Below are 22,387 nucleotides of genomic sequence, written 5' to 3' on the forward strand. Positions count from 1 at the left end.
TATCCCTTTCCAGTAAAGTACACAGTTCTCCCATTCAATAACCCCAAACAAAATTTCATTAATAATAGTACTTCAAAAAAATATTAGACTATACAAATAAACAAACTATAATTCAAAATCAATCCAGTATTTATTCAAACTGTACTTATATTTCCAAAGATTTTCTGCAATCCATTTCCGAATCTTCATCAGATAGTCATGATGTTTAAATATCACGTCAGAAGTAACTTTTCCGACTTAATGAAGAAAAGTTAAAAGTTATTATAACCTTTGTCAGATAATCAGAGATGTTTATAGGTTGTTTGGATAACGTCCACGAAATTGTTTTTTGACTTCTGTAAATAAAAAAAAATCAGAAGTTAGTTTATGTACTCGGTTTCATAATGACTTCTAGAAGCCAAAAAATTAACTTTTTTTTGAAACAAAAACATTTTGCTTTTGACTTCTGCTTTTGACTTATACTTCTGAAAAAACAGAAGTGCGGTATCCAAACAGGCTATAAAACTTTCATGATAATCTTTTTTTCTTTGTTTCTGACTCCTATATTTGCTTATGGAGAAACAAAAACAATTGTGCTTCTGTAAAGAAATACTCTAGAGTCTAGAAGTAAAGAAATACTGACTTCTGAAAAAAAAAAGAAAGTAATTCTCTTCTGGTTGCCAAATAACTACAAATGAATATTACTCTTAATTGACGTGCATCCTTCCTGGTCAAGTACACAATTCAATAGCCTCAAACAAAATCTCATAAATAATAATACTTCAAAACAAAAAAAAAATACTATAAAAATAAACAAACAATATTTCAAAATCGATATAATATTTATTCAAACTGTTTGCAATCGATTTTATAATCTGCATCAGTCAGTCCGAGATGTTTAGATATCGCGTAAGAAGTAACTTTTCGACCAATAACGTCAAAAAACTTATAAGTTATTATGGTTTTAAATAGGATGTTTGGATGTACAGTCAGAAGTTGCTTTTCCAGAAATCGAAAAATCAGAAATCAGTTTGAAAATAATTTTTCATAACACTTCGATCTAAAAGCAAAAAACTCATCTTTATAAGGATATCAGGATGCATTTGTGGAGCGAAATAGTTTTTACTTTGGACTTTATATTTGCTTCAGTTGTGCTTGTGGCAACCAAAAGCTACAAATGCATGTTATTAATCTTAATTGATGTACACTGCACACCCCTTATCAGCCAAGTACACAGTATATAAATTCATCCTCTAAAAAATTCACTAATTACTCTGATTCATTTATTACATTACATAAACAAACTCCTTAATTAATCACACACACACAAAGAGGTTGTTGTTCCTCATTTGTCCATCTCCTCCTCTATTTTATTAATTTAATTTCTCTCTTTTGTTTCCTTCCCCTCCTCCCTTTTCTCTCTCTTCTCATCTCCTTCTTCTTCATCTTCTCTCTTTTTTTTTAACTCAACACAAAAAAACCACGATCTCCCCCAAATTCCCCTCAAACCCTAAATTTCCAGGGTTTTTTCAACCAATTCACAGATTCTCAAATTCTGCACCTTAACAGTAATCTCATCGAACGAATTTGGAGGAAGAAAGAGTGAGAGGAGGTGAGTTTTTGGAGTGATGAAATTAGGTTAAGAAAAAGTGGTTTGATTAGAAATGCAATTAGTTGATGGAAGTTTGAGATTAGGTTTTTGAAAAGTGATGAGTAATTTGCTTGGTATTGTGAATGGCAAGACCTACTGTAATTGTTGTTTTTGTTGTTCAGTTGTTGTTGATTTTGGGGATTGTGACTTGTTGGAAAGAGGAGGAAAGTGGTTTTTCGATTATTGATGTTGATGATGATCAGGAGGAAGGATTGGAGTTGGAGGAGTTGTTTGGGAGAGATTATTCACCACCATCACCACCACCACCACCACCACCAACACATCCACCATCACTCTCATGTGAAAGAGATCTTGGAGGGGTTGGTTCATTTAATACTTCATGTGAAGTGAGTCAAACTGTTGTTTTAGAGAAAGATAGTTATATTGAAGGTAGTGGAAGTTTTCATATACTTGATGGGGTTGAACTTAAGTGCCCTAAATCTGGTTGTTCAATTACAATTAATTTAAATGGGAATTTTAGTTTAGGTGCCAATTCGAGTATAATTTGTGGTGATCTAACTGTCAATTCGACGAATGGGTGTTTTTTTAATGGCTCGAGTTTGAATACTACGAGTTATGCTGGTAAACCACCACCACAAACTAGTGGTACACCGCAGGGGATTGATGGAGCTGGTGGTGGACATGGTGGTAGAGGTGCTCAGTGTTTAACTGATGATTCAAAGATACCTGAAGATGTTTGGGGTGGTGATACTTATTCGTGGACTTCGCTTCAAGCACCGGATACTTATGGAAGTAAAGGTGGGAGTACTAGTAATGAAGAAGATTATGGTGGGGGTGGTGGTGGGAAGATATTAATGGGGATTAAACAACTTATTGAGCTTAATGGAACTGTTTTAGCCGAAGGTGGTAACGGTGGTCTTAAAGGTGGTGGTGGATCTGGTGGTAGCATTCATATCATTGCTCACAGAATGTAAGTACTAATCGGCTCTCTTTTAACTTTTCGGTCTTAATAATTAGATTCTGATGACACTAATGCAAACCTATGGGCAAACACACATGCACGATATCCATTGTTTCTTTTCATATTTGGAACCATGACTGGCTTGTAACGACAACTTAAGCTGTGAGGAAAGAGGTAACCATACCTTGAGAAATGTTTTTGGTTCTAATAGAAACAATAGTTACTGTTGACATTAGTCTGGGTGCTTGAATTAGTTTGGTTTTCAGCGTTGATAGCATGTTAACAACTGCTTAACTGTTCAGATGCATGTGTGATGATAACCATAAATAAATTACTAGGGTCACCAGTCTACCAAATATAAGCACCGAAGCCCTGTAATCTGCTCGTCTGGTTTATCTATTTAGACTGGAGATGTTCATTTAGGACGTGGCACTTGGGTCTATCTTATAAATTTCTATGTCACTATGTCACTTATGTTACTTAGGCCTAACCAGATTCTCAAAAATCTTCCAGAAGGCCTTTTCACGTGGATAAAACCACTTGCTTATCGTACAATTATTTACTCAGGGTCACTGTGATAAAATATGTGCTTGAAACTCCCTTGTTTATAAGTTCGTATTTAAGCAACACCAAGACATTTAGTAGAGAGGATTAAAACCACAATAACCTGATTCCAGATAACCTCAGCTATTTGTAGCACTCAACTCAGAAGAGGCCTGAGTTTTGTTTTTATTTCAATGATATTATATGATTGAGAATATGGTGGCTATGGGACTTTGTCCAAGGTAGATCATTCTGTATTTCTTCGCTTTTGAGCTTCAAAGCTAAGAAAGAGACCACACCTCTATCTCTATCTGCAATTTTTTACAGTGCAATTCAATTGACAAACACAAACCTTGACGTGATGTGTTTTTGACTGGTGCTGTAGAACTTCAGATCATGATACACCTACTGTTGTTTCTCTCATTTGTACTTGTACTGTTTCCTGCATTATGTTTAGTGTCTTAGCTTTTAGTAATGCTTTCATCTCTAAGTTCGCCAATTTATCAAGGACAGGACTGGACATGGAAAGATAAGTGCCTCTGGGGGTAATGGTTGGGGTGGCGGCGGTGGTGGAAGAGTTGCTATCAACATTTTCAGCAGACATGATCAGCCGGAAATCTTAGTTCATGGTGAGGTTTATTCTTCTTTCTCCATGACAGGCAATCTCTCATGGTCATTTTCTGCTTCATCATTTTCCTACATCATCTGCAGGAGGAAGGAGCTATGGTTGTCCAGGAAATAATGGTGCTGCTGGAACTCTTTATGATGCTGTTCCGCGGAGCCTAATCATTACCAATCATAACTTGTCAACACAGACAGATACACTTCTCCTAGATTTTCCTAATCCACCAATCTGGACAAGTGTTTATGTTCGTAATAATGCCAAGGCAGTTGTTCCATTGCTGTGGAGTCGTGTGCAGGTCAGTGAACAGATTACACCTTGTGTGCACGATTGGCTGCTACCACAAACCTGTCTTCGTTATTTAGTTTGTTCTTTTTCTGGAATGAGGGATATTTTGGCTGGACATAATTATTTTAGCTGCGAATTGACTTGATTAGGATATTTGGGAGAACTTAGAACCTAGCAATGGCCATGTGTATGACCTGGCCAAAGACTTTTTCAAGGTTCGCAAGTAAACCATTATCATTGAAAAGATAATGACAACACTAGGGTAGACTATGTTTTTGCTTTTGAAGTGTTTCTGGTTGGTAATTCTGCATATATGATACCAGTCCTGCGACGTAATTAAGTACTCACATTTTGATTTTTTCTTACGTTTAAATATTGTTTCTCTGATACTTCTGCAGGTACAAGGACAGCTTAGTCTATCATCTGGAGTACTCGTCTTTGGGTTAAGACATTTTGCTTCTTCGGAGTTTGAGCTCATGGCTGAAGAGCTTTTGATGGAAGATTCCGTAATTAGGGTAAATTGGCTCATTATAAGTGCATCAGAAGCAATTCAAAGCTTTATATTTTCCCTAAGGTTTTATCTGGTCAATGATACATATTTCTCTATTGTTTACATATGATTGTAGGTATATGGAGCTCTACGGATGTCTGTTAAAGTTTTCCTGATGTTGAACTCCAAAATGCTCATAGATGGTGGTGCAGATTCTCTTGTTGCAACATCTCTGCTCGAGGCTAGTAACGTGGTTGTTCTTAAGGTATCGGCAGTTCAGCCTTTTCCTCATTTAATATGGCCAGTTCACGCACACATACTAAACCATTTTTTCCCTCAGGAATCATCCGTTATTCACTCTAACGCAAATCTGGGAGTTCATGGACAAGGCTTGCTGAACTTATCTGGACCAGGAAATCAGATAGAAGCACAGCGTCTCATTCTGTCACTATTCTATAGTATCCATGTAATGTGAAGCATCTATGCGAACTTTCGTGTTCTTTTCTTCTTTATTTGTAACATTTAATCGTCACTATTATCACGCTTTCGTATTAGTTATAGGCTATCCAGCACTCTAATTTGTTATCTCTGCAATTGAAAAGCTAGTACTTTCTGCAATTGAAAAGCACTATATAGGCTATCCAGCACTCCAACTAGTACTTTCTCCCGTAGCATATTTTCTGTTAGATGACTAATGCAAAAGCTAAGTTCACAAGTATTGTTTCTCATTTGGCTTAATCTGCACTAGTTTGAGTTTGTCCTTGAAGTATCTTTACCTGCATGGTAATTGAAGGAATCTCTTTTGTTTATGTGAAGGTTGGTCCAGGATCTGTTTTGCAGGGTCCATTACAAAATGCCACTACTAGTGATATGTAAGATTGCTCGGTATCTTTGTGGTTTTCTGGTTTCTCCACTTTTGCGATTTTCCTGTCATTATTGTATCGTTAGCTGAAGTTGCTTTTGTCTATTTATGCTAGGACCCCAAGGCTCTATTGTGAGCTAGAGGAATGCCCCATGGAATTGCTACATCCACCTGAAGATTGCAATGTTAACTCTTCATTGTCCTTCACTCTTCAGGTTTGTCTATTTGTTAATCATCGTTCTTGCTTAGTTCGTCTACGGCGACCGTTAGGGTTTGTTGCATGTCTTTCATTATCACATTGCTCATGTGGCGTGCAGATCTGCCGAGTTGAAGATATAACTGTTGAAGGTCTCATTAGAGGAAGTGTCGTACATTTTCACAGGGCTAGAAATATAGTTATCCAGCCTCTCGGAACAATAAGTGCATCCGGGCTTGGTAAGATACAGCTCTGTTCAGGCTTTTATACTGAACCCAGTGTTCCATGTTTATGTGCCTATCTCTGTTGTTGCTTCCAGCAATCCGCTTGTGGATCAACCAAGTTCAAATCATTATTTTTTGTTTGGCGCTGCATCCATTCTTCAAGTATGCATATCGTCTCAATGAGTTGGGCATATGCAGGTTGCACAGGTGGATTAGGCAGAGGTACTATTCAAGATGGAGTTGGGGGTGGTGGTGGACACGGTGGGAAAGGTGGGGATGGATATGCCAATGGTACTCTTTCATCAGGTGGAGCTACATATGGAAATCCTGATCTCCCTTGTGAGCTTGGCAGTGGTAGTGGAAATGACAAATCTGGTTCAACTGCTGGTGGAGGTATTATAGGTAAGATTCTGGATTTAGTCATTTGTTTCACAAACTCAGAATCCTTTAATATCATCTGTATGCAGTTTGGAATATTTCTTTATAGCTTTAAGACCTCTGCAGATGCCTCTCTAGTAGAGTGGTAAAGTTGTGTGGTGTTGATACCGATGACCTGAGTTTGAAACTTGTCAGCGTCGTAATTCAATCCATCCGATAAAATACAAAGAAATTTGCTTTAAGACCTCTGTATTTTTTCTCAATGATCACAATTCACAGCCATCCGCCGTTCAAAGCTTACCTTCTGGTGTTATTCTTTATTGACAGTGATGGGTTCGATGGAGCATTCTTTGACTAGTTTGTCTGTCTATGGGTCGCTCAGAGCAGATGGAGAAAGTTTTGGACAAAACATCAAGGGATTAGGTTATGCAAACGGTTCAAATGGTGGACCAGGTGGTGGTTCTGGTGGAACTCTTCTATTGTTTTTGCATTCGCTGACCCTTGGTGACACTGCAGTTCTTTCTAGTATTGGTGGGTGTGGTAGTCAAAATGGTGGAGGAGGTGGGGGTGGTGGAAGGATTCACTTTGATTGGGCTGATGTCTTGACTGGAGATGAGTACATGCCCCTTGCAAGTGTGAACGGGAGCATACATACATTGTATGTATATATTATATTTTACTTTCATTTCTTTCATTCCAAAATACTAGTATACGTTTTGCTGACTAACATATTGTTAAGCAAAAACTGTTAATTTTTTCACTGACGATGACTTATTACCTAGTTTGATTGCCTGGTCATATTCACTCTGTGCCAGTTAAGCAAAAACTACCATATGATACGCAAGGGGAACTAGGCTTTTAAATCCTCTATATAATTTATGCCATGCAAAACATATTTCTCTCGGTTGGTTATGATGTTATTGTACAGTTATATATTTTTTCACCATTTTAAGACAACCCCTGGTCTCTTTTATCACAATAGGGGAGGACTGGGTTTTGGTCAAGGTCATGTTGGGAGCAATGGAACTATTACTGGAAATGCTTGCCCCAAAGGACTTTATGGGACCTTTTGCAAGGTAGCTTTTCATTTAAACCATTTTTAAAGTGAGAAGATTTTTTTGTATCAATAGTCATAGATGGAGTAATACTTCAATATATTCATTATTGGTATACTTTATTTTTCATATAACAATGTGAATATTTATCTGTTCAATATCCTAAGAAATAGCAGCTTATGGCTAAAAGTCATCAAAGAGATTTGTGTTGTAACGTGGCCTAAATTGACTGAAATACTGCAGGAATGCCCAATTGGCACTTTTAAGAATGTCAGCGGATCTGATAAAGCTCTTTGTCGTGAATGCCCACCATTTGACCTTCCTCACCGTGCTACATATACAAGTGTCAGAGGTACCTTGTACCCCTAAACTATCAGTTCAAGTTATTTTTAAGTGTTGGCTATAAACTACACTGTATCTGTGGTGTGCAACAGTCAATGTATTCGCTTATTATCGGCGCGTTCCATCTTTCATAATGTTATGGAGGTTAATGGCTTCGTGAAACTTGAAGCTCTGGTATCTGAAGGACATGTATTATATTTTTGTAGTAATATTTTTTCCCTTTTAACAGGTGGTGTTGCTGAAGCTCCGTGTCCGTACAGATGCATTTCAGACAGATATCACATGCCACACTGTTATACAGCTCTTGAAGAGTTGATATATACTTTTGGTGGTCCATGGTTGTTTGGTCTTCTGCTGTCGGGTCTCCTAATACTGTTAGCTCTGGTTCTTAGTGTTGCAAGAATGAAATTTGTTGGGACGGATGAATTACCAGGCCCAGCACCCACACAACACGGTTCTCAAATAGATCACTCCTTCCCTTTCCTTGAGTCACTTAACGAGGTTTGTTTTGGATGACCTATTCGCACTATTTTCCTGTTTTCTTTTCTTTTCTTACTATTATTATTTTATTTTTTTTCATTTTCATTTTTCTTTTACTTTTGGGAGTGATTAGTATATGCCAATTTACAGGTCCTGGAAACCAATAGGGCTGAGGAATCCCAAAGTCACGTGCATAGAATGTATTTCTTGGGGCCTAATACCTTTGGTGAACCTTGGCATCTACCCCATTCTCCTCCTGATGAAATAACAGAAATTGTGTATGTTGATTACCTATATTTCTCTTATTCCACCTGAGCAGTTGACTTGGCAATCATTTACTGTTCTTTTCTTTTCTTTCCCAGATATGAGGATGCATTTAACAGATTTGCTGATGAAATTAATGCTTTAGCTGCTTATCAATGGTGGGAGGGATCCGTGTACACTATTCTTTCAATTCTTGCATTCCCGTTTGCATGGTCGTGGCAGCAATGGCGAAGGAGGATCAAATTACAAAGATTGCGGGAGTTTGTCCGATCAGAATATGATCATGCATGCCTGCGTTCGTGTCGTTCGCGTGCTCTGTACGAGGGACTTAAGGTTGGCCTTACTTCTTCTAAAGATCTTTGTGACTATATATTCTGGAATTTTTAAATTGTGGATAATTGCTAAAGTTGGATATGCTTTTCTGTAGGTTGCTGCAACTTCGGATCTCATGTTAGCATATGTGGATTTTTTTCTTGGGGGAGATGAAAAGAGATCCGATCTTCCTCCTCGTCTTCATCAAAGATTTCCAATGCGTTTAGTTTTTGGAGGCAATGGAAGTTACATGGCTCCATTTTTGCTTCATAGTGATAACGTTCTTACTAGCCTGATGAGCCAGGTTTGTTTTACAGTCATGTGTAAGAAACCTTGATTGAATGTTTACATTTTAAGTTCATATCATTAACTTGTTTCCTTTGTCAATGTAGTCTTTTTCTTCAACCATTTGGTATCGGCTTGTCGCTGGATTGAATGCACAGTTGCGCTTAGTTCGACGTGGACACCTAAAAAGGACATTTCTTCCTATTCTTAATTGGCTTGAAACTCATGCAAATCCTGCTTTGAGTATCCATGGTGTACGTGTTGACCTTGCGTGTTTCCAGCCAACATCTTGTGGTTATTGTCAGTTTGGACTTCTGGTATACGCGGTTGAAGAAGGATCTGAACCAACATCCATTGAGGGTGTAGATAGTGCAAATAGAATGGATAAGAATAAAAGGTTCAGCTTTTATATTTTATTTTTCTTAGCAGAAGTGTTTATTGATGCAGCCTTTATCTTCTGTTGTATTTACTTTGACGCGTACTTTGCAGTGTACAAAGTATTCACAATGGCCGTCTCCCGAGCCATTCAAGCAGTGAAAATTTGTTGACGCATAAAGGTACCTGTGGAGGGATTCTAGATACTTGCAACTTACATTTACTGAATGAGAAAAAGGACATATCATATCTCTGCTCTTTCATAGTGAACAATACAAAACCAGTTGGTCATCAGGTAGCTTCTCTAGCTTAAAAGTACATTACTCTGCAGTCTGCATATTATATGCAAAATACTAGCTCAATTATATAATTGTTAACATGTTCAATATTGTGTTGCAGGATCTTGTTGGTTTGGTCATATCAATACTTCTTTTAGCAGACTTTAGCTTAGTGTTGCTTACTTTACTCCAGCTGTATTCTATTTCGCTTCTGGACTTCTTTCTATTTTTATTTGTTCTACCCCTTAGTATATTATCTCCATTTCCCGCTGGAATCAATGCTCTTTTTAGCCATGGACCAAGGCGATCCGCTGGTCTTGCACGTGTGTATGCTTTGTGGAATATTACGTCCTTAACCAACGTTGTAAGTTGCTCTTACCATTTATACTTGGGCTGAATATTAATAATATTTGAAGTTCAGGACACAGAACCGTTGCATGAATGTGATAAATCTGCTAAGAACGTAGTTGAACTGCGAGTTAAATGAGGATGTAATAGTCCTGTTGATGAGCATGCATACTTTTCAGTTTGGTACTATCTTTTTTTTTTACCTCTTCTTAATTCGAGACATATGTACTTTACTCAGGTGGTAGCCTTTATTTGTGAATTTGTCCATTACAAGACCCAATCATCATCGAGCAAGAAATCCCCGAACTTTCAGCCCTGGAATTTTAGCATGTGAGAATATTTCTTTTCTTTCATTACTTTAGTTGTTTTTTCCTTGCTTTTGATAAATCTTATTTTGTGTACATGGGGATCGATTCTTTTTGGGTTACTGCAGGGATGAAAGTGGTTGGTGGATGTTCCCCACCGGTCTGGTGCTTTGTAAATGTGTCCAGGCACGACTCATCAACTGGCATGTCGCCAATCTAGAAATCCAAGATCGCTCGTTGTATAGTGACAACCCAAACTTGTTCTGGCAGCCGTGAGTGATAGATTAAATATTGATTAACCAGGTAATTAACCTAATCCATATTCGATGTTACATTATTTTATAATTCTCAACATTATAATTAAACCAACACACTGGGGAACGCTCTCGTCCCATCTTATAAAATTGCAAGTATCTTAGTAATGGTTGCAATAGCCGAATCTTCCACACCATAGTCTCCGTAGTCTATTCACATTTTACTGGTTTTTTCTGCAATTGTTCTTTTTGAATCCCTTTGTATCATTTCTTATCTCCAAACTTCCATATGTAATTAGTTACCATCAATTTGTGTTGTAATGAACTTGTCGATTAAGAAGGATGTATATAAACTTGTATTTGCAGGTATACAGTTAAGAGAGAAAAAAAAAAGAAAGAGAAAGAAGTAATGGCAGGGACAGTAAGAAGAGAAGACGACCTTAGAAAGCAATCGATCCGCTGTTACAGTATACTCACAAGGCTATATATATTTTTGCATGACATATGTACAGATACACCAAGTTACTGTAAATTTGTAATTTTAGTCAGAGATGGAATGCATGTTCTTTCATGTGATTTTGCAGTAAAAGTAACTCCATATCTGACGCCAAATTTGGCACTGGTTTTTCGCAAGGCCAAATTGATCCCATCATCATGTTTTCACCCCCGGCAACATAGATCTGTGCGAGTTTGTTTTTGGTTCTTGTAAATGATTCATAAGAGGTACTTGTGTTTCTCAGAAGCTGGATTCCTTTTTGATGGTACAAAATTATGTTCAATAGCACAAGTATTAGCTACTTCTACAATTACAATGAATCGATGAGCTAAAAATATCCCCTTCTGTTTCATTCTTGGGTCAACTCTTTACAGCCTTCTGGAGATGATGCAGCTTTATTTAGGACCTGGTGATAAACATGGTCAATTGTAGGTAATTTTGATCTTACATCCTCCTTGATACAGATTGTACCCAACCTATGTCGACAAACAGTAAGTCGACAAGAACATGTAAAATTAAACTAGGATCACTCAAAATTGTCTGCAATGGTATAGCTCTGATGCGATGTATAGCTTGCTCAACTTGCTTGAACTTCAGGAGTTAAATTAAATTTATCGCTCTTTATAGCTTCGTCTCACTGGTCCTGTGAGTCTGCTAGGTAATGTTGGTCTAGGTATATTAGGTGCATGAGCACCAGACATCGGCGAGCAATTGCTTCCACGGTCCCCTGCGAAGATCGACCGTCTTCTCCCTGGAGGTAGACTGCTTGTTGTAGTACTTCCTAGTGACGAGGTTCCATCGGTGTGATCACTCCCCTTGTACAGCACTATGTTCTTGATTTTCCTGAACAGTTTAGCTCTTCGCGATTTCTTCATCTGAGCTGCAGAATAATAGTTGTCTAATGAAGAAAACTCATCTACCTGTGCTAATTCCGGTATATTGGATTCCGACTGAAAGTCCATTGAAGTCATACTCTGACCAGTTGCCATTTCTGAATTCGCGTATTCCAGTATCAGTTGCTTGGCTTTCCCTTCTGATCTCGGGCTCAAAGTCTTACTCAAGTCCCTTGCTAGAAATTTACCTCGTGGTGCTTGGTGGTTCCGAAGTTCATACCGTAAACAAGCATTTACCCACTTGTAATATACATGTTCTTTAGCATCTTCACTTTGTTTCTTTTGCAGGTGATCTATTTCCTTCACTAGTTCGCCATTTTCTTTTCTCAAACGGCTATTAGTTATTCGCAATGCCTCTGCCTGCAACAAAAATGAACAAATAGTCTCCGTTAACAGAACCGTAATGTTGGTTAAACTTCAACATAGAAGTCACTAACAAGCTGGTTAGGACAAGATTAGAAGTCATCTAGTTCTAAGAAAAGGAAAGACATGTAATAAAGTAATAGGACTAGGAAAAGGAATTCATAGTTCTATATATATATATGATCAGCAAAGTTGTGGTTGATCATAAGAGCAAGATTAGAGATTGTGTTTAGTTTTGAGAGATTTTCTAAACATCAATAAAGAGAGTAGTCTTTATACAAGCTAAGTTTGATCTTGCAGTTGCCATTAATTGGTATCAGAGCTTGTTTCTGAGCCATGGAAAACGAAACCACCATTGTGGGTGCAAAACAGTTCACGCCACCATCAATACAAGTTCCAATCCTCAACGCCACAAACTACACAGTATGGGCCATGAGAATGAAGGTACTGATGAAAATCTACAAGGTGTGGGAAACAATTGATCCTGGTACATTGGATCCAGACAAAAACAATGTTTCCATTGGATTACTCTTTCAAGCAATACCAGAATGTCTTGTTTTACAAGTTGGTGAACAGGAAACTTCAAAGAAAATTTGGGATGCAATAAAGGCACGTAATCTCGGAGCTGATCGAGTTAAAGAAGCCCGTCTGCAAACCTTAATGTCTGAATTTGAAAGAATGAAGCTGAAAGACACTGAGACTATTGATAGCTTTGCAGGAAAGCTATCAGAGATAGCCTCAAAAGCTGCGTCACTTGGACAATCCATTGATGAAGATAAACTGGTAAAGAAGTTTCTCAATAGTTTACCAAGATCCAAGTATATTCATATCATAGCTTCTCTCGAACAAGTCTTAGATTTAAAGAAGACTAGCTATGAAGATATAATTGGAAGATTGAAAGCATATGAAGAGAGAATCCTTGATGAAGAAAAAAATGGAGAAACTCAAGGAAAACTCTTGTACACAAACTCTTACCAAAAAAACTCTGTGACAAGAGGAAGAGGTCGTGGAAGAGGTGGTAGGTAAACAGAGGCCGAGGAAGGGGAGGAAGGTTTAACTCACAAGATAGAACAACAAGTCAGAATGATCAAAACCAAGGGAAAGAAAAGAAGGATAGATCAAACATTATTTGTTGCAGATGTGATAAACCAGAACACTTCTCCTATGTATGCCCTGAAAGAATACAAAAGATGGAAGAAGCAAACAAGAATGAAACAAGGGAAGCAGATACAACTCTTTTCATGCACGAAGTGGTATTCTTAAACGAAGAGAAGTTAATACCAAAGAACTACGAAACAAAGAAAGGTGAAGAAGGAGTTTGGTATTTAGATAATGGAGCCAGCAATCACATGACTGGTAAGAGACACTACTTTTCTGAACTCAATGAGAAAATCAAAGGACAAGTGAAGTTTGGGGATGGATCTTCTGTAGAAATTGAAGGGAAAGGATCAATTCTATTTCAGAGCAAGACCGGAGAACAGAAGCTTGTCGCAAACATCTACTTCATCCCAAACTTACAAAGCAACATTCTAAGTTTAGGACAAGCTACAAAAGTTGGATGTGATGTTAGAATGCGATAAGATTATCTAACAGTTCATGACCCAAGTGGAAGACTTTTAGTTAGAGTCTCACGCTCACAGAATAGACTCTACAAGATAAGTCTCATGATTGGAAGGCCATTGTGTCTGAATATGAGACTGGAAGCTCAGACATGGAAGTGGCACGTAAGGTTAGGACACATAAGTTTCAGAACCTTAAAAACTATGTCTCAGAACAAGATGGTTCGAGGCTACCACAGATAAACGATGAATCAAGGACCTGTGAATCAAATGGAATCAAACGACAACTCATAGCACCATATACACCACAAGAAAACGGAGTGGTGGAGAGGAGAAACATGACTCTAATGGAGATGACAAGAATTTCTTTAAAGGCTATGCAGGTACCTAATTATCTATGGGGAGAAGCTGTACGACACTCCACATACCTAATAAACAGGATACCTACGAAAGCTCTGAAAGACATGACTCCATATGAAAGTTTGCAAAAGAGAAAACCAAACATAGATCATTTAAGAGTGTTTGGTTGCAAAGCATACGCAAAAGTTGATTCTGCAACTCTTAAGAAACTGGATGATCGATCTCAGACTCTTGTGAATCTAGGAATTGAGCCTGGATCCAAAGCTTACAGATTATTCAATCCAACAACGAAAAGAGTAATAGTGAGTCGAGATGTGATATTTGACGAAAAAGCAAACTGGAACTGGAAAGAAACTAATGATGGACCAAGTAGGGATCCAGGAATGTTTCACATGAGATGGGGTCAAGTAATTGATGAAGGCGAAGGACCCATAATCATCAATACCAATGGAAACAATGATGTTAATCAAGAAGAGAATAACGAAAACACCGAGAATAACGAAGAAGTAGAAGAAGAAGAAGAAGAAGAAGAAGAAGAAGAAGAAGAGGAGATCGATGAAATAACTCAACCCATTCCACTGCGAAAATCAACAAGACAGATACAAAAGCCACAATATCTGGAGGATTATGTTCTTCAAGCTGCAGAAGAATGTGAGATTATGCTACTTTCTGTTAATGATGAACCAAGGAATTTTCAGGAAGCAAAGGTCTCGACTAAATGGACACAAGCATGTAGAGAAGAGATTAATTCAATCAACAGAAACAAGACTTGGTTTCTAGTTTATAAGCCAGGTGGGGTAAAAGTGATTGGCCTCAAGTGGATCTTCAAGGTTAAAAGAAATGCTGATGAAACTATTAACAAATATAAGGCAAGACTTGTAGCTAAGGGATACATTCAAGAATCAGGCATAGACCTTGATGAAGTTTTTGCACCAGTTGCTAGACTAGAGACAATTCGTTTCTTAATAGCAGAAGTTGCATCAAACTCTTGGGAAATACATCATTTAGACGTAAAGACGACATTCTTGCATGGCGAACTAAGTGAAGATGTGTATGTTGAACAACCAGAAGGTTTCGAAGTAAAGGGACAAGAACATAGAGTTTACAAGTTGACAAAAGCTCTCTGTGGTCGAAGACAAGCCCCTCGAGCCTGGAATACAAAGTTAGATCAAATCTTAAAGGGAATGAGATTCATAAAGTGTTCTAAAGAAACTTTTGTATGCAAAAGAGAAGAAAAGGGAACGCTTCTTGTGATTGCAGTCTATGTAGATGATCTATTTTTGACTGGCAACTCCCTTAAGGTGATCAATGAGTTCAAGAGAGAAATGTCATCAAAGTTTGAGATGTCAGACCTCGGAAAACGCACTTATTACCTTGGCATAGAAGTCCATCAAGGAGTAGATGGGATTCAGATTAAACAAGAAGCTTATGCAAGGAGAATTCTGAAAGAAGCAGGACTTGAAACTTGTAATCCAACTAAGATACCAATGGAGTTTGGACTTAAAGTTTCAAAGGCACAAGAAGAAACAGAGATTGATTCAACGTGTTATAGAAAAAATGTTGGGTGTCTTAGGTACTTGTTATACACAAGACCAGACTTGGCTTTCTCAGTGGGAGTAGCTAGTCGTTATATGCAAAGTACAAGCAAATCTCATGGTGACATCATGAAGCAAATATTAAGATACCTAAAAGGAACAATCACGTATGGATTGAGGTATGGTCGAGGAGAATCAAAAGGAATTGTTGGGTATAGTGACAGCAGTCATAACATTGACCAAGATGATGGAAAAGGTACAACTGGTCATATATTTTATCTAGGAGAAGCACCTATTACATGGTGTTCACAGAAGCAAGACACAGTAGCTCTGTCATCATGCGAAGCTGAGTTCATAGCCGCAACAGAAGCAGCTAAACAACCAATATGGCTTCAAGAACTGTTGGATGAAATCAAAGGAAGAGAACCTGAAAAAGTTCTCATCAAGATTGATAATAAGTCTGCAATTGCACTCACTAAAAATCCAGTTTTTCATGTTAAGACGAAACGCATTCACAAAAGATATCATTTCATACGAGAATGCATCGAGAAGGAGGTCATTAACGTAGAACACATACCTGGAACTGAGCAGAAAGCAGATATATTGACGAAAGCATTAGCTCGGATCAAGTTTTAAGAAATGAGACAACTGATTGGAGTACAAGATATGTCACAGGTAAGGTTGAAGCTTAACGGGGAGAATGTTGGTTAAACTTCAACATAGAAGTCACTAACAAGATGGTTTGGACAAGATTAGGAAATTGATGTAATCCTAAGGGAATTAGAAGTCATCTAGTTCTAAGAAAAGGAAAGACATGTAATAAGGTAATAGGACTAGGAAAAGGAATTCATAGTTCTATATGTATATGATCACCAAAGTTGTGGTTGATCATAAGAGCAAGATTAGAGCTTGTGTTTAGTTTTGAGAAATTTTCTAAACATCAATAAAGAGAGTAGTCTTTATACAAGCTAAGTTTGATCTTGCAGTTGCCATTACGTAATGCAAGAGAACTGAAGAATTTGCAAGAAATAAAGAAATACCTCTGAAGCACTCAAAGTCACATAACCCTTGGGTTGTTTTGTCTCCAATCTTTTCAACATATCATAATTTTCGTACGTCGAATTATCTTTCGGTAATTCAACCCCATGTGAAGATAATATCTCTTCTTGTTTATGTTCGGCATCAGATTTGATCTTCCAGTTTAAGAGTTTTATGGTTGCTTTTGCAGATTCAAGTTCAGCCACAACTTTTAGACGGTCCGCAACTTGCTCTTCCAGCCGTCGTTTATCAGCCAACAACGACTCAATCTTGAGACCAAATACTTTACTTTCTACACTATTAAGTTTTAATTGATTATGAATCTCCATAACTGCATTTTCTTTTCCTTTGAGTCCATAATGCTCAAGCAATTGGATCTCAATATGCTTCTCTTTTTCTCGAAGATCCTTTAGCATGTTCGTCAGCTCTAAAATTTCATTTTCTGAACCGTCTTTTGTTTCTCTTCCTTGTTCCTCAAATTCTTTCATTGGAGATACACCATTGTTGGGGTTAAAGTCCTTGAGCAAAACAAACTCTTCAAGCAAGTCATTGGCATTTTGAGAGATTTCTGTAGAATCCGCTGCAGGTTTTGACAAGGACGGCGGCGTACCCTGGTTTATTCCAATCTTATAACTTTCATCTGAATACAACAAGCATAAATTATCAGCAAAAACCAAAAGTCATGCAGAAGAATACACACAAATGATCAACGAACCTGAAAAGGGCGTGCGCGAGGAACTATATCGGTTGAGACGTGTTTTTCTCATGGCATGAATATAAAGGAATCCAACAGCTGAGATAGCTAATGCTACACCTAGTTTATAAAGCAGAGATGCTGCTGCTATCTCATTGTGATCGTACTCTTCCGTTATCATCATCCACAGCGAGTTCGCCATTTTTTCTAATGGCATATTATACGCAGTAGAAATAATGTTCTTCATTTCTCTCTTTTCTGAATGCAAAAATTGGCAAAATTCTGCTTCGACACCAAGTGCAATCTCTTTTATTTGCATAACAAAGAAAATAGAGATCTTTTCTGCATTAGTATTATTACTAATGGTTGAAAAGTTGAACTTTGGTAATCCAGACAAATGAAAGAACCAAGATATTTTTAATGGATAAGAGAATGAAGATATTTTTAGGCTAAAACTTAAACTCCACAATTATTTTGGATGGCAATAATTGTGTGGATAACCATTTTAGTCGCAATGACTAGTCTATAGGACCAATCTGCACGTCCGTCCATGAGAAATTGCATCAGCCATCATGTATGTGACGGAAACTTTTCAAATGGTCGATTTGAACCACTCTTTATAGATTGAAAACAACATCCAACATCAACATAAAAAACACTTTTTTTTAATTGCAATATTGCTTGCTTGAAAACACTCTTTTTTTTTTTGGTTCTACAAGATTAATTTTGTAAAAAATCTTTCAGATTCCGTAGCATGCCTATTTTGCAATAGTGCTTACTTGTGTCGCCTATATAATACACACCTTCGTAACTTAATGCGTTAATTATGATATGAGATTCTGTTTTTATGGCATATAATGTCTTAATTAACAAAGAAATATCTTTAGTCTACTTGCCTATTTCGATGTTCTTTTTGATACATATTATAAGTGAGGTCTTAGGCTGTACGTAGCATACGCATTCTATTCCAACAATGGCTGTTGAGGACGTTCTGGAAGAAAATGAAGAGCATGTTAATGGTTCGTTTTCTAATATATTGATTTATTTGGGAATAGGTTGTATGGGAAAGAAAATATTACGTACCATTTACATGATACATCGTTATACCGTTGACTACAGCCCCCAGTACCTACAAGGTATGTTTTTTTTTAATCCATTCATCGATTCACTCTTATTTCTCTTTGTCGTTCCTCATTTAATCATATGGCATCTTCAGGTGATAAGATAATGGCTGCGGAACTACAATCCGATCATAGGATTGACAGAGATAAGCATTGAATGTTTCGTTGGCACGCGAAAAAAATCTGTCGGTCTCTATGCGTGGCAGAGATGGCACTCTGGCTCTTCATGGAAGAGATAGGATATCCCAATGAGAGCCATGTGTTACTCTTACATCAAAGTGATATCATCACCGGATCAGGCTTCGCGGAACCTGAATTACTGACATATCATATACTTTACCAGGACTCCACCTCCATCTATCCTTTACTGCTGTGCGGGCAACCTTTAGAGTGATACAATCTATCTGTTACTGCTGTGCGGGCAACCTTTAGAGTGATACAAGCTAGGTTACGGGTCTCAGTATATCCCGGTGGCACTAAAAGCAGACAATGAGAAGGTAAAATTTTCACCAGACACATTGGGGGAATTAGCTAACAGCCCATATAATGAGCATCCATTCCAAACAATTAATTCGAATAGGTTGCATGGAAAACAAAATATTACGTAGCATGTACATGATACATTGTTGTATCACACTGTCTACCAACCCAACACCAACAAGGTATCCTTTTTATATAAAAACAAATTCTGGGACACTTGTGAAATCTTTTTATAACTTTAATACATGAAGATACTAACACATAATAAATAGCTGTTGGAAATGAAGACATCCGGCTTCCACAATTGGAAACCAGTAAAATTCGAGTCCTCGAGCACTTGAATTCGTTGAAGAAACGTCAAACAGATATCATAGACAATCAGAAGAAAGATGTATTGGAAGTACACAATGGATGAATCCAAAGAAAACAAGAAAGACGCAACAGACTTATTATGCAAAATATGTACTGAAGTCAAAGAGGTGGTTAAACGATCTTAAGAAACAGGTGTTGCTATGACTGCATCAAACGACTTTTCCTAATAACAAATCCGCATGGCCTGTATATGTACATCAATTGATGAAATGGTAATCAACGAACAATTAATTATCTTCCAAGTTTTGGTTAATTACATATACCATGAATCATCAACTTTTGACAGAAAGATCAATACATGGAATACTTTCAAAAGATTACTTGCAGATCCATGGCCATAAGCCATATATAAAAGAAGGGAGATGCGTTTTCCATTGAAAACTTGGAATGGGAGGACTCTTGGAATTTCAACGACCCATCATTGATGAGCAAAATATGTTTTTAAGATGGAATGTGATACTCCAGAGACTAAAGAAAAACTACGAATTTACACATGGCATGCTTTTACTATGGTTGCAAAACCAAAAAAAAAAAAAAAAATCAACAATGGTTAGCGAGGCTCATCAGATCGGCTCACAAGCCCTACAACTGCTGCGGTAGTAGAATGAGCATCCAATCCATTGCCAATTGGCGATCATTAGTGCAACCCTAAGATTTTATTTAAAACATACATGGAATTGCGTCGTCCAATGTGGGACTAATTAATTGTATTTATTTAACCTTAAGATTACTTCTTCAGATGAACGAGCAGGCCTCATTGAAGAATCCGTATTCTGCCCGACTTGTTTAATGTTGGCAGGCAGTTTTGGCAACAAGATTTATATTTTGCTTCTGTTCCAATTCAGCTATTGCGATATTTTAGTACATTTGAGTTCTTTCGAGTCTATTTTCAACTTTCAAGCATAAAAGTTAATACCAATAACATAACAATCTTTGTGATGCTTTAGTGGATAAACCACTATGCAGCTAGCTATGCTTAATTAGGTGGTCTTACTCTGGCTGAACGAAGCTTTTCGCAGCGCTCTTTCACTACATAGTAACACAAAACTTTGAAGACTTCTGGGTGTTTAAATGACTTCTGAGTAGCGAAATATACGAGGTAGCTACTCTAACTCCACTGATGAGTATACTTGTTTCAGGATATCATCTTGTCCGAAATTTTTGAAGCAGATTTTATTACCACATGACAGAGCTGTCTTTCTTTTTCAGTCAAGTTTTACTCATACATGAAATCAAAATTACATCCACTTTTCTTTCCAAAGCAACGACATGAAAATTCAGGAAGTGATGGTGAAAATCAGTATTTAGAAGTTGAATGGAAGGAAGGATAAAAACAAAGAAACTCAAACCTTCTGTTTGCAATCTGGGTCACATGCATGACTTGGTGGTTTTATACATCAAATTCATTGAGAAAAAAGAATTTAATTTAAAATACTGAAAACCAAACTATCGAATTCAAGTTCAGCTTACATGCAAAGAGTAAACTGGAGCATGACAACAGGTTGGAGGTTTTCTTTATTCCAAGACAGTTGAAAAGTGTCTTTTCTCTTAACCAAAGTACTGTCAAGCCTTTCTTTTCTGCTCTATAGGACAGACTGATGCACCACGCAGTGCTGCGTTTGAGGAGGGCTAACTATTATATCACTTGAGTCAGAAGCCTTTTTTCCCCCTGTTTTGGTGTTTGCATCCTTTTGTCATGTTTTATCTTGCAAGAGGGAGGTGAACCCTGAGAATGAGCTGAAAATACTTGGGAGACTCGACGTTAAACTGGAAATTCACTACATAACATGCTAATGGTTTTTCATGGAACCACCCAACAAACCAACTACAAAAATTATCTTGTCGTTTTGTTGAAATTTCATTAGTATAAACACAAATCGGGTTGGACCCTAGCTATATTTATTTGTGTGAGGTAATTAGCCCCACATTGAACGAGGCAATTCTGAGGATTTTGAATATGTTGTATTGGGGTTGAAATTCTAATCGCCAATTGGCAATGGATTGGATGCTAATTGTTTTTGCTGATTGGTTTTTGCCATTGTTTTGGAACACTTGGCTGAGCCTCTCCATCCTTTGCTGATTGGTTTTTGCCATTGTTTTGGAACACCAGTCATGCACGACCAGAGCGTAATTAATGGTGCACAAGCCTATGATGTAGGCCTTGTGGCTGTAGACCTTTTCGTAAATTGCCACCTAATTAACATGGAACTCTCTTCATTTTTCCAAATTCTTTGATTCGAAACATGAATGACTCTAATCTATGATAACAAGCTTTAGGAGAAAATCATGCATCCACTGTTTATTATTCCATCTGGTTTCAATAACTAATTGTATATATAATTTGAGTACAAATTGCTGGGCTCACATTGAAAGTTAGGTCAAAAGCTTGAATTATAGAGCTCCTGGCCCCCGACCAATAGGAATTGAGTATTTCCATTCTATTTTGGATACATATCGAACATCTAAAAGCTAATCTTGAAACTCTAATCTCTTCTCTACCGTCCTCTCTTCGCTTCTAATTCTCTCTGGAAAAAATGGCTCCTAATTCTCTCTGAAAAAAATGGCGACAAACGCCAAGGTTATATTTCTTTTAATGAATATTACGGCTACACATCAAATACCTAGGGTGATGACTACCCCTTGCTGATAACAAAACCCTATGCGATATTCATCTACAGCCTCCTTCTCTGCTTTTTTTCTTTTCTCATTCAATTGCACCTTGGTAATTTGTCGCTTCGATATCCTTTTTTGATCGCTTTATCTTATTCGTTTCCGAGGTTAATGTTTTCCACATTGTGATCAGTGAACGAGCCGAGGGATTTGCAAAAAGATCCCATTATTTTTTCCGTCTTGGGTTGACTGCATGCGTCTAACTTTTCTACTAAACCCTATTTGGTTTGCGAAAATCCCATTCCTGCTATTTTCTCCATAACTCGATTTATAATGATGACTGCTGAGATTTTTTTGTTTTGACTTGGAAACAGGATATATGGATTTTTCAACCTGAACATCAAAAGCTTAAT

General features: G+C 37.5%; 2 protein-coding genes across 2 annotated transcripts; one reads left to right on the forward strand and one right to left on the reverse strand.

Annotated features, from left to right (window-relative positions):
* The first annotated feature begins 1,364 nt into the window (after window positions 1-1,364).
* LOC113318417 lies at window positions 1,365-11,163 on the forward strand. The gene is made up of 23 exons (XM_026566586.1): window positions 1,365-2,561; window positions 3,609-3,724; window positions 3,807-4,015; window positions 4,404-4,520; window positions 4,632-4,760; window positions 4,836-4,961; window positions 5,312-5,367; window positions 5,473-5,572; window positions 5,675-5,792; window positions 5,976-6,179; window positions 6,483-6,813; window positions 7,138-7,231; window positions 7,454-7,562; window positions 7,782-8,053; window positions 8,183-8,310; window positions 8,395-8,629; window positions 8,724-8,912; window positions 9,001-9,290; window positions 9,383-9,563; window positions 9,668-9,910; window positions 10,133-10,224; window positions 10,328-10,502; window positions 10,820-11,163. The coding sequence occupies exons 1-22, from the start codon at window positions 1,714-1,716 to the stop codon at window positions 10,473-10,475; spliced, it is 4,335 nt and encodes a 1,444-aa protein (XP_026422371.1). The 5' UTR covers window positions 1,365-1,713; the 3' UTR covers window positions 10,476-10,502; window positions 10,820-11,163.
* Window positions 11,164-11,352: 189 nt separating this feature from the next.
* Window positions 11,353-17,769, reverse strand: LOC113318418 (protein CHUP1, chloroplastic-like). The gene is made up of 3 exons (XM_026566587.1): window positions 17,413-17,769; window positions 16,700-17,337; window positions 11,353-12,202 (listed from the first exon to the last, which is right to left on the reverse strand). Exons 1-3 carry the CDS (start codon window positions 17,708-17,710, stop codon window positions 11,561-11,563), a joined length of 1,578 nt encoding a protein of 525 aa, XP_026422372.1. The 5' UTR covers window positions 17,711-17,769; the 3' UTR covers window positions 11,353-11,560.
* Window positions 17,770-22,387: the final 4,618 nt, after the last annotated feature.

Source organism: Papaver somniferum, chromosome 10 (genome assembly GCF_003573695.1).
Source record: "Papaver somniferum cultivar HN1 chromosome 10, ASM357369v1, whole genome shotgun sequence".
NCBI lineage: Eukaryota > Viridiplantae > Streptophyta > Magnoliopsida > Ranunculales > Papaveraceae > Papaver > Papaver somniferum.